This window comes from Squalius cephalus (assembly GCF_949319135.1).
Source record: "Squalius cephalus genome assembly, chromosome: 9".
Lineage (NCBI taxonomy): Eukaryota > Metazoa > Chordata > Actinopteri > Cypriniformes > Leuciscidae > Squalius > Squalius cephalus.
In genome coordinates this window covers 22,199,041-22,211,724 of record NC_137130.1, presented here as the reverse complement: position 1 = coordinate 22,211,724, position 12,684 = coordinate 22,199,041, and the positions used below count along the sequence as shown (strand labels likewise).

Below are 12,684 nucleotides of genomic sequence, written 5' to 3'. Positions count from 1 at the left end.
ATAACCCACTAACAATTTGAAAATAAGTTTTGTTTTTCATGCTGTTAAGAGGATCATCGGCCAATTACACACTACACTAGAGATGCGCGGATCAGCTCTAACGTCACGCGAATCAGCTGTGATAGTGCGCAGCTCTGAATGCACGAGCTCGCGCGCCGCACACACAAGTTGCCTGACAGTTTTACCGCTTGTTTTACTATTGTTGCGCAAGTTAATGGTACATTTCGGAGATATCAAGTAACTAAATAAAATCTCACTAAACATTCCACACACATCAGAATGACGATAATGAATGTTCTTTTTTATTAATCGACCAACGGATTATCGTCCGTCCGCAATATACATAGATATAAATCACACTGTCTAATACTCGCGCAACTTTTGAGCTCAAATTATTAAAAAAAGTGCGTTCATCTTTTGCATGACGCGGGCCATAAAATTAATGCCGATGGGCCGGATGCGGCCCGCGGGCCGCCTGTTGAGTATCTGTGGATTAGATGATAGCCTACAACATAAACAAGAGAAATATAGCCTATTATTTTCCCTTTTCTATCACATCAGGTTGAAGTTCCAAAAATTATTTTTGTCTTATTATTGTTTTTCTTTTTAAGTCTTGCTGAAAAGCCAAATGGCAGGTTACATTGTGACAATTTACCCAATAAATAGTGTGACAATGTGCTGCACCATAGGGCCATACATTTACACAGGCCTATGGGGGAAATAAGACTTTGCAGAAGTAAAATATTAAGTTTGTAAAATTAGAAAGCTGAAGAATGTTGAACCGTCCTTGTGCGGAATTGTTACTTTTTCCAACGCTTTCCATTTCCATCACAATAAAGCAAAAGCAAAGTTGTAGGCTATATAGCCTAGCCCTAGCCCACTGCCGTTTTACCATTTTTTAAACAAACTTGATATACGCTTCCACTATATTTATTTATATATGCAACCAGGGGAGGATTCAGGTGGTCAGGGGCCCCTAGGCTGCTCTTTGCGTGAGGCCCCCCCTTAATCATTATTAATTCTTTACTGAAAAAATGTAGCCTATTTTGTGCCATACATGGTCCACACGCAAATAGTAAAGTGAACTGGCATACACACGCACACATTGAGACCAATACTACAGTGTTTCCTCTACATTCCTTGAAGTGGTGGACCACCAAAGTAAGAAAATTACCACCACACCACATAGGTAAAATGAGAAATTGAACATTACAAACAATAAACAAATACGCAAAAAAAAAAAAAAAAAAACAAGCACAAGACTCGGTGCTTAGAAGCAGCCCTTTAATTATATCAAGAAACACTAAAACCAAAACATCAACAGAGATGTAAGTGGAAAGAATACCAGATATTACCCTCTGCCACCACAACCACAGAACACATTTACTAAGGAAATATGTAACTATAAACAGCAATGCAACAGAATTCCCTGCATTCAGTTCAACTACAAGATGGCAACCGCTTTTAGCTTTATAAACCAACAGGTAGGCTAGGCTAGCATCTGCATCAGCGCAGAACACCCTGTTTTACTGAGGCAAAATCACAACATCATTACTGAGGTGCAATACACTAAACTCCACACTACTCCCTTCGCAGGGCAGAGCCCTTGAAGTGGGACTTTGGAGTGAGCAGGGCACTCGAGTGCCATTATGTAGCCGTTTGGAACGCACTTAATGAAGGGAGCAACGGAAGACAACGTAAATTCCTCGTTATTTCCACCTGGGATGTTCCCTTGACAACGCAGCACGGTGTCCATAATGCTGTTAATATAACGGTAGCAAATAAATATACTTTTCTTTTTCTTTTCTTTTTTTTTTATAAATATGCGTTATATATCTGTGTGTGAGTGTCTCAACTTTAAAACTTTGGACCCTGAATTACCTAACATTTCTTATGAAACTTTTCTTTATGAAAATTTAAACATAACATGATGACAAAATTTGACGTGACGTGACGTGACGTTGTACAGTATATTGAGACGGAGGCGCCAGAACTGAACTGATTGAATGCACTGTAGCAACATTTTGCCTCTATGCCGTCTAGCAATAGCAGTTACGTAAATGAAAATGACTGACTTTTTTTTTTTTTTTTTTTTTTGATCAGCAGCTGATTGACCCAAATGTAAATTCCATCCAATCACCCTTTTTTTTTAATTTTTTTTTTTTTTTTTTTTTTTTTATGTTTCTTATGCAACGATATCTATACTATGAATTCGTAATGTCCCTGCTTCCTGTCTTGGGTATTAGACAATCTTTAATCGACATATCTGTAATTGTTGGCCAAGGCGCGCCCCCGATTGGCGGAATTACGTACAGCCACAGGATTGAGCTGAGCGCGGCCCTGTCTGCTCACACTCCTGTGCTTTGCTTTCGCTACCTTCATTGGCAGGATAAGCAGCACACACTGCAAGCTACTGTGATGGGCTGCTTTTGAAAATACACTTCAATCTTAAATAGTGGCGATTAAACTTAGCAGATCCACAAGGACCCACCGAACCTTGAATTTAACAGTATTTACAGAATGGCGAGGAAAGGTTTGTGTTTTAACTGATTTACTTTTGTCAATGTTGTGGATATAGTTTAGCTTGCTAACAACATAGCCAACTAGCCGACAAGAATCTGACTAGCTCAAACAAAAGACTTGATTCCTTCTGTCCATGTAAGACAATATTGCCTCTTTTAGACACTAGGATTTCAGTTAATGATATTTAGCTAATTTAGAATTAAACAATCGCTGACCACACATTGATTTTAATTAGATTTGGTGTTTGCATCAAGGCTAACCAGTTTCTTTTTCCCACATTGACCAAGCCCAGAAAACAATCTGACATTTTAAAAACAGAAGCCCAAAAACTATTATTCGTGTTCTAAACATTTTAATTTTATTGGCCTGAGTTAAATTGGTTGTCAGCTCAATTTTAGGAGCAGTCAATCCGGATTTGAACTCGCTCAACTGAAGTTAAATTGTAAATAGCGTAATGAAGTTAACAGACAGTCCAGTAGAGTTCAATTAATGTTATTCAAAAACCATATAGCTGTGAATGTTGGATATGTTTTATTATATATTTTGTATTACATGTGATTATTTCAGTAATTATCAGTATAAATAATATCATGATGATGTACTGATCTTATTTTACTTAGTGCCTGATAAATGCTGATTAAAATTTATTGTATGAAAGATATGTATTTATTTATATTTACAGGTTGGGATGAGGAGCCTTTGGATCATCCTGTAATGTCACAGTAAAGCTTAAGCTTGTTTCTGCAGTGTTTACCTGATACATGTGTACAATGGCATCAAGAAATGAATTTCAAGATATTTACTAAGGCTTAGGTGAGTTGGAGGGTGTTGTGCAAGTCATTATTTAAACTTGAATTTGGTTCTGTAAAGTCAAAATAGTTTGGTCAAGAGTGAAATATAGGTGGATTTGTCCGTTGGTTTACCAAAATGCAACTAATGTGCCCTTGACTACCTTGTCAACAAGGGCAAGTTCAGACCTGCCTATCAGGCCTGTGCCAACAAGCCATTTAGTCACTACATTGGACTTAACTGATTCTGATGTTTCTCATCAAGCACAGCTATATTTAGAGTGATGGTTTCTCGTAAGAATTTTCATGGATTTAAAACACATTTTTGTGGTTATGTTCTGTCACACTACAGACTGGATTGTGATATTGCACGCTTCCGGTGTTATAGGTTTTCATAAAGCTCATTCTTTCATTTCCTTCCTCCACTTTTGATAGATTTTGTGCCCTGACTTGGGGTTTGCTATGACTCTCATTTGACCACAAAATGGCTTGCTGATGGCAAAGTCAAAGATTTGTTATTTTCAGGTCAGGAGGAGAGGCAGAAATTGCTGCCGTTTATTTTTCTTATATGATGTCTTTGCTCTCTGTTTCCATAAAGGTCAAGTGGTGAAAGCTTTGGGACCGTCAGCGCTTCTTGTAGTGGGGAGAGAGCTGGCGATGTCAGGGGTCCCAACCCCTCCTCCTCCAGGGGAGATGTCCAGTGGTCCTGTGGCAGAGAGCTGGTGCTATACCCAGGTGAGATGGACACACTGCTCAAGCGATCATGTACAGAGTATGCTGAAGAATTTTGGAAGCCATTTATATAGCTGCTTGATTGTGTATATCCAGGTGTATGTGTTTTTTTGTGTGTATGTGTTTGTTCAAGCACAAGTAAACGTGAAAGAGGAATCGATTCTGTGTTCGAGCGCTGTCTGAAACACGCCTCTCTCTGCGTTCGCGCTCTTCTGATGTGTGTGTGTGTGCGGCTGTGCGCACAGATAACAGTGCACGAGTCCTGATTTTCGACTCTTCTTCCTCGTTTAAAATCATTTGAATGTGTTAAAAGCACTGTCCTCCACGTTTTCTGCAGCGCATCATATAGGCTATTTTTACCACGCAGTTATGTGCACCCCTGTTTATATTATCACATAATGTAGACTATTATTGCACAGAAGTAATGTATATTATATTTTTTTTTTTTGTAAATTGTAATTATATTATCGCCCAGCTCTTATATATAAAGTTGGACATGTAGTATATTCATGCAGTATATTCACGCAGGGCAATATACACTATATAGCATATCTCAACTACTTGATTGCTTGTATATTTTCAAAATATGAGCTATATTATCGCCCGGCTCTAATCTGCTAAATGCGACTATAACAGCATGTCCTAACCAGACGTGGCACTGCAACACCCGGTAAAAGGTGTCTTTTCCATGTTAATCAGATTTTTTCAACTGTCAACTCAATGTAATCAAACAAGTCTATTCAATGGCAAAGGTCGTCTCAGTATTTTTAGTAATGTTAAAATGGTGTGTCCAAGAGAGCCAACCCCCACGTTATTCTGAATGGCTGTGATTTTATTTTTTTGTGTGTGTGTGTTTTGCCTCTGGTGGTTGTCGCGTCTCGTGTGGACAGACAAAATGCTTGTCGCTGGAAACTTGTGGCATGGCGTCTGGTTAGGACATATGGTGTCATTTTCTGTAAAGCTGCTTTGAAACAATGTGTATTGTGAAAAGCGTTATACAAATAAATTTGTCCAGAAATTTGACCATTTCTTTCTTTTTTTTTATTTTAATGACTCTGAAATGACAAGTGTTGCTTGAGCAAATGCATATGTTTTGATCTCTTGCTTGTTACGCCGCTGTGCACAGTTTGATCTAATGAAGGGTAATCAGTGCATTAAAGTAGATAGAGTGACACTTTATTGTGCAAGTGATAATGAAACTCAAGCAGTCATCATAATGTGGTCATGCTGGTTTATCAGATACGGTAAAATGATACCATCAGAAATTTGTCTCAGTAAGACTTAACCTCAGGCTAGTGCAATTCAAAGTTGAATAGGAGCTATGTAGTTGCTTAGGAAGTGAATCAGATGTTGGTAAAAACATTTGAAGTTGAAGCTACAGGAAGTGCATTTGTTCTCATAGCATTCGATGTGTTGTTGACTAGGAATGACTGCACATTGGTATGTGTGTTGACAGTTATCCATTTTCACTGATGGTAATCTTTGGTGATCTTGTAGGTCAAGGTAGTGAAATTTTCCTACATGTGGACCATAAACAACTTCAGCTTCTGTCGAGAAGAGATGGGTGAAGTTTTAAAGAGCTCTACCTTCTCATCAGGGCCTAATGATAAGATGAAATGGTGAGGAGCCCAATTAATGTGTTTGTGTGTGTTATAATACTTTCATGCTCATTAAATCAAGCTCATAATCTCAATCCCTCTGCATCTTTGTCTATCTTCAGGTGCCTGCGGGTCAATCCGAAGGGACTCGATGATGAAAGTAAAGATTATCTATCGCTATATTTGCTATTAGTTAGTTGTCCAAAAAGTGAAGTCAGAGCCAAGTTCAAATTTTCTTTACTGAACGCTAAACGGGAGGAGACAAAAGCTATGGGTAAGAACTTTGTCTAAAAAAAAAAAAAAGTTTTAATTAGAGATTTATTTTGATTTAGTCCTGTTGTTTTAAATGCAACATAGATTTGTAATTCGGTATCAGCTGATTGCTTTTGGTGCTCTTGAACAAAACGTTTCTAACTTAACTCTTACTTGTTTTCCAAATGCAGAAAGCCAAAGAGCCTATCGGTTTGTCCAAGGCAAAGACTGGGGCTTCAAAAAATTTATTAGGAGAGATTTTCTGCTTGATGAAGCAAATGGGCTGCTACCAGATGATAAACTCACATTATTTTGTGAGGCAAGTATGCATTTACTTCATTATCTGTTCAGTACTTCTGATTCAGACCTCCATGCATGAAAGTATTGGTTTGGGTCAGCCGCACCTGATTAATCTTTTTAAAATTGTATTAATGTATTTATTTAGTAATGTAAATCTAAAGCATAGATGATGTACATACAAAAAATGTTTCGCATGAATCTTGGATATCTAAAATTTGCACAAAACAATCTATCATTGCAATGCTGTCAGCATTTTACAATAATATAAATGAAATCATCAATTCAAGAAAAATCAAGGATTAAATGTCTTGAACTTGACACTTGCTTTTTGAACTAGATTTGAAACATTCTCCTTTTATCAACTTAGATATATTTATATACAATTTGTCTTTGACCTATTTGCTTGACATTGTTTTGTTTTTTTCATTTGTAGTTTCTTTCTTTTAGTTACTCTGTTTGTGGTCATTTGGGTAATTTACAAAACATGGAAATGTGGAACTTGCAAAATTTTAGGCTTTTCTCCTGCAAGTAGGTTGCAAATTGAATTTCCTGCACGCTCTGATCCGTTTGTATGAATATGCTAGTAGCAGTCTGACAGATCACCCATCTCTTCAGAACGTAGCAGGATAGAGACATCACCTAGAGCGGCAAATGAAATGGGTTGTCAAATGAATTTACTGTAACACAATTATGAGTCTTGCTTGAAAAATAGCCGACATGCCTGTTGAGATCTGCTGCAGGGTTTAATATTTGCAGGGAAATTGGCAATATCACAAGGCAAAGTTGAAACTAAATGCAAATTGCAGATAATATGTTTTCCCTCATTAATTGGACAGTTTTTGTAGATGATTATTGCCAGAAAAACTATTAAAAAACTGCAGGAAGCTTTCATCAGCTGTGTTTCTGATAACTGCAGTTTTGCATGAAAGTGTTTTTTTTTTTTTCTTGCATTCACCTTTATTTATTTTTATCAACACTCTGAAATATTAGCAGGATAGGTTGCTAGTTCTCTAAATGAGTTTGTCAACATTTTATATACAGAGAAAGTATCAATAGGAGCACTTAGTCAATTAGTACTTCGTTAATAGGAGCTGCATTTTCCCTGTCCAATCTCCATTGCTGTTGCAATCACATAATTAAAGAAATAGTTCGCTCTAAACAATTCCTTGGAGCAGTGTAGCACTTGGATGACATAGCTTTGATATGTTTGCAGTCAAATTCACCATAACACGCTACCTTGGGTGCTCTATTGCTTTTACAGGGTTCTGAGAAGTAAATGAATACTGCCAAGTAACATGCATAAAAATATGTATAAATATGTTATAATAAAATATAAGAGGACAGTGTGAAGTCATTTCAGTTCATCACATTGCATTACCAGACCAAGTGGTTTAATTTGATTAGTAATGTAATATGTGTTAATTAGGTAAGCGTTGTCCAGGACTCCGTGAACATCTCCGGACAGTCCAACATGAACATGTTGAAGGTTCCGGAGTGCCAGCTGTCTGATGACCTGGGTAACTTGTGGGAATGCTCACGCTTCACGGACTGCACTCTATATGTGGGGGGGCAGGAGTTCAAAGCCCACAAATCCATCCTGGCAGGTGAGTCTAATCCAGACCCCCAGCCCTGCTGACGACATCACCTCCGTGTTCTCCTCTCATCCCAGCGACGCTAGCTCAGCAGCACCCACCCTTCTGAGGGGTTGTGTATGTGTGTCGGGAGACAGTTTGTGTGACCTTGACAGTATTTTATTTATTTTTTTCTGAGGTTGTAATTCTTCAATATGACAGTTTTAGATTCATCATTGAAAATCCAGAGTGTGATCCACTATTAATGTCCTCAAAGGACGACTGGGTTCATGAATGTGACTTCTGCCTTTTGGTTTCTTTTTGCCTGTGTAGATTCACAGGTCTGGAATAATTTAATAAAAAACTGGACACTTGTGTCATTTGTTTTTGACTGTGAGCATGGAGAGATGCTCATATAATGTGACTGACAGATTTATTGCTTTTTTGACAGCGAGATCGCCAGTCTTTAATGCCATGTTTGAACATGAAATGGAGGAGAGTAAAAAGGTATGCATTTGATGCACTTCTTATATTGCAATAGCAATATTGTTTCAGATACTTTTGCCGTAATACAGCGTATGAGTTCATAAGCTGCTTTGTTTTCTTCCAGAATCGAGTGGACATCAGTGATGTTGAACCAGAGGTTTTTAAAGAAATGATGGGCTTCATATACACAGGAAAAGCACCAAATTTAGAGAAAATGGCTGATAGTTTATTAGCCGCAGCTGATAAAGTAAGTGGGTGTTTTATGAAAACTTGAGATAATGTTAAATGCATATATTTTATACTTTAGTTTTAAGCATCTCCTAAAGTAATAAGAGAAATGTTTGCCATCAGGGCATACACTACCATTCAAAAGTATGGAGTCAGTAAGAATGTTTTTTTTGTTTGTTTTTTTTACATTTTTTTAATGAATACTTTTATCCAGCAAGTATGCATTAATTTGAATTTAAAAAGTGACAGTGAATGCATTTATACTGGTAAAAAAAAAAAAAAAAAAAAAAAGATTTCCAAATAAATTCAAATAAATGCTGTTCTCCTGGAAAAAATTGTTTCACGGTTTACACAAATATTTAGCAGCACAAATGTTTTCAACATTGCTAATAATAAGAAATGTTACTTGTTCATCAGTTCTGCTTGTTAGAATGATTGATTTCTGCAGGATCATGTGACTGGGGTAATGAAGCTGCAAATTCAGCTTTACCAACACAGGGATACATTACATTTTAAAACATTCAAATGGAAAACAGTTATTTAAATTGTAATATTTCACAATGTTACTGTTTTTATTGTATTTTTTTATTGCGCTCATAAGAGACATCATTAAAAAAAATTTGAAAATCTTACTGCAACCAAACTTTTGAACTGTAGTGTGTATATATATATGTGTGTATATGTGTTTTTAAAGCCAAAGTGGTTATTATGTGGGTTACCTTTTTTGTGCGCCTGGCAGAAGATTAAAAAAAGGTCAGGAAACAGTTTGTGTAAAAGAATAGTTCAACTAGAAGTGAAACTGTCATGTACTCACCCTTAAGTTGTTTCAAACCCATATGACTTTCTTCTGTGGGAAGAAATGTTGTTCTGATCACTAAAGCCAAGTGATTTACTGAAGAAGATCAGACTCAAAAGAACAATTTAAGCATCACTACTACTTTCATGAATGCATCATGGTGAGCTAGGGCGAACGTTGAGATTTACAGTGAATAAAGAATTTGCTCTGTCTCAATCTAGTCATATGGACTATTTCGGTGATACTTTTGTGGTGCTTTTTCCTTTTTTGAGGCTTGAAAGCTTCAGAATATTGACCAGTACATGATTACAAAAATGTATTATTTTGTGTTTCATAGATGGAAGAAAGTCATACAGGTTTGGAACAACATGAGGGTGAATAAATGATGCCAGAATAGTCATGTTTTGGGTGAGCTAATGCTTAAAATGGCATCAAAAACCTTTGAGTTTTGTTCTGTGTAAGTCATGTGTGTCATTCTCTCAGTACGCTCTGGAGCGCTTAAAGGTCATGTGTGAGGAAGCCCTTTGCAACAGCCTCTCGGTTGAAAACGTGGCAGACACCCTCATCCTGGCCGACTTGCACAGCGCCGAGCAGCTCAAAGCACAGGCCATAGATTTTATCAACAGGCAAGCGCCGCCAAAGAAACTCTGCTTGATAAATTCCTGCTGCCATGGCTGTTTACCAGCCTGAGAATGAGAGTGTTTTTCTTCTATCTTATCCATAGGTGCAGTGTCCTCCGACAGCTGGGCTGTAAAGATGGGAAAAACTGGAATAGCAAGTATGTAATTAGCTGATATGTGTGACACAAGATTAATACCAAGCTCTTATCTGCACTCTTAGATGCATTAGAATTCATTGTTTTAGTTTCTGGGCAGCCCGCATATCTCCTGATACCGGTTATTAATAGACTCTTGACTGTCTGAAACATCAAGGAAGGGAACATTTCTGCATTATAAACATATCACAAAGTCTCTATTATAGATCCCCGGCGCCCTGCTGATCGTACTCTTCAGAATGGCAATAACTCCTGCATTAGTGCATGCTCATTCGGAGGAAAACGGTCTTTCGTATAAATAGAGAGTTGCTTGAATCTCCCGTATGCACCATTGAATTGAGCCTTTGGATTTTTAATGTCTTGTGCTAATACTGAAATGTCTTCACCCTCTCCTGACAGTCATGCCACGGACATAATGGAGACCGCAGGCTGGAAGTCAATGATCCAGTCTCATCCTCACTTAGTGGCGGAGGCTTTCCGTGCGCTTGCGTCGGCACAGTGCCCCCACTTCGGCTTGCCCAGGAAGCGCCTAAAACAGTCGTGACGACATTTCTGCTGCTCTCTTGGGCCTGTCCTGGGGCAAAGGCCTTAACACTGCAGAGTTTCGACTCAATCTCATTGTCATCTGACCCGACAGCACGTGACTGGGACAGGCTGGCTTCTAAACGACAGCGAAAGCTGTTCGCACCCTTCTCGAGCGATGGGACCGGCATCTGAGCTTTATTTTGCAAATCTGTCACTTCAAACAGCCTTAAACTATCTGCCATGACTCTTGTGTGGAGTATTTGAATTCTCTCAGTTCTACTCTGTGCCTGCCTTGTCCCATGAGACCAGGCCTCTTCCCTGTTGCACTAGTTCCCAAAGTCTCGCTGTTTTGATATGGAGCTCTCTAGGAATGTGTCAGGAGTTTGATCCACATGAAATAGTATATATTCCTAATGTTTAGTTGTGCGACTAGACATTAAATAAACGTTAACACGATGAGTGCAAGGTCATTTCTTTACACTTTTTGAAAAGATAGCTATGCCCCATATTGATGGCACGATTTCTATGTAAAGACAGTTTAACCACGTGGGGAGGAGAGAATACTAGTACAATTCCATATTGTGGGAAAATGATATGCATTTCAGATATTTGTATTGATATGTGTACCAAAATGAATTGTTTGTGTCCTGCCCCTTAACCTGTGAAAACATTGTGTCATCTAGTCACAATTTTACAAACGACTACATTTTTAGACTCAATAGTGTTGCTTCCATTTGAATTGGTCTACCAAACACAGACAAGTAGTGTGAAGTTGTCGCCCATAATCGCATTTGTGTAACCTAATTGAACTAGTCAAGACAATCCATCTCTGAACACGCTGTCCTCTGTGATCAGGAAATATTTGGATGCTGAGCATCAGAGTGTGACATTGCTATGTACTGTATGTCATATGGATGGATTGATGAATGTGTGAGTGGGAAATACAGATAGATTGATTGGCATCGATCTATCACGGTTTTGTTTTGAGCTGTGGTGTTAGTCAAACTGACAGTGATTTGGAGCAGTCTGTACATTGTGTCATGCTACACTGACTTGTTCTGTTAAAGGACATGTTTTGTGAAGATTCTGGAATTTGTTCCATCTTTAAAACAAAAAAATATTGTCTGAGAGATTGCCTGCATTAACTCATTAAAAAAACGTTTTTCAGCATTCAGTGGTGTTCTATGTATGATTTATATGAACTTATGCTCACCAAGGCTGCATTTATTAGATTGAAAATAAATATATTGTGAAATATTACACTTTCTATTGTAATATATTTTAAAATTTCTGTGATGGCAAAGCAGCAGGCATTACTCCAGACTTCAGTGTCACATGATCCTTCAGAAATATGCTGAGTTGGTGCTCAAAAACATTTTCTAATCAATTTTGAAAGCAGTTGTGCTGCTTAATAAATGAGTCTATTATATAGATGCATCTTTTTTCTTTTTTTTTTTTTTTTTACATAAATGACATGACAGTTTAATGCATCCTTGCTGAACAAAAGTATTAATTTATTTTTCTTTTTATTAAATCTTACTGAGCCCAATCTTTTGAACAATATATTAATAATACACCAAATATGATATGTTTAAGTAATTACTAGATTGGCTGTAGCAGTTTCCTAACAATTGGCAGTCTGATTTTTTTTTTTTTTTTTTCTCTTGGTTTGGATTATTTATTACTAGGTGCTTCATTCAGTCCTTATACGGGGAATTAGATTTTCTTCAAAAAGAACAGTGTATTATTTCATGATCCCATCCTGAGTAACTTGTTAGAGTTAAGTTTCGCAGGAAGTGAAATGCCATCTGCAAAAATGACTAATGTTTTGACATTTTGGTTTGGTTATTTGCGAATAACACATTTCAAAAGCGGTGATGGAATGGTCAAAAAGAGCAATAAAGACAACCGGACATCCAGCTGAATTTCAGATTGCATTTTGCTAAACATAATAGTCATTTTGCGACTGATTAAACATTGCAGTGTTATGCTATAACTGCAGCACAAGTTGTGGTGCCATGGCCATTGTAATCTTTGCAGAAGTCTCAACGTATTGTTCTCGCATCCTCCATGATGGGGAAATCAGGGCTAATTAAAGCGAACAGCATGC

At 37.6% G+C, this 12,684-nt stretch overlaps 1 protein-coding gene across 2 annotated transcripts; it reads left to right on the top strand.

Annotated features, from left to right (window-relative positions):
• Positions 1–2,360: 2,360 nt before the first annotated feature.
• Positions 2,361–11,998, top strand: spopla (speckle type BTB/POZ protein like a). 2 transcript variants are annotated; one of them, XM_079881279.1, is made up of 12 exons: positions 2,375–2,533; positions 3,206–3,336; positions 3,910–4,046; positions 5,541–5,662; positions 5,764–5,915; positions 6,085–6,212; positions 7,620–7,797; positions 8,216–8,271; positions 8,375–8,497; positions 9,758–9,900; positions 9,999–10,052; positions 10,449–11,998. In XM_079881279.1, the coding sequence occupies exons 3-12, from the start codon at positions 3,969–3,971 to the stop codon at positions 10,591–10,593; spliced, it is 1,179 nt and encodes a 392-aa protein (XP_079737405.1). In that variant the 5' UTR covers positions 2,375–2,533; positions 3,206–3,336; positions 3,910–3,968; the 3' UTR covers positions 10,594–11,998. The 2 variants fall into 2 exon arrangements, with proteins under 2 accessions (XP_079737404.1, XP_079737405.1); XM_079881278.1 differs by lacking the exon at positions 3,206–3,336 and having other exon boundaries at positions 2,361–2,533.
• The last annotated feature ends 686 nt before the right edge of the window (positions 11,999–12,684 follow it).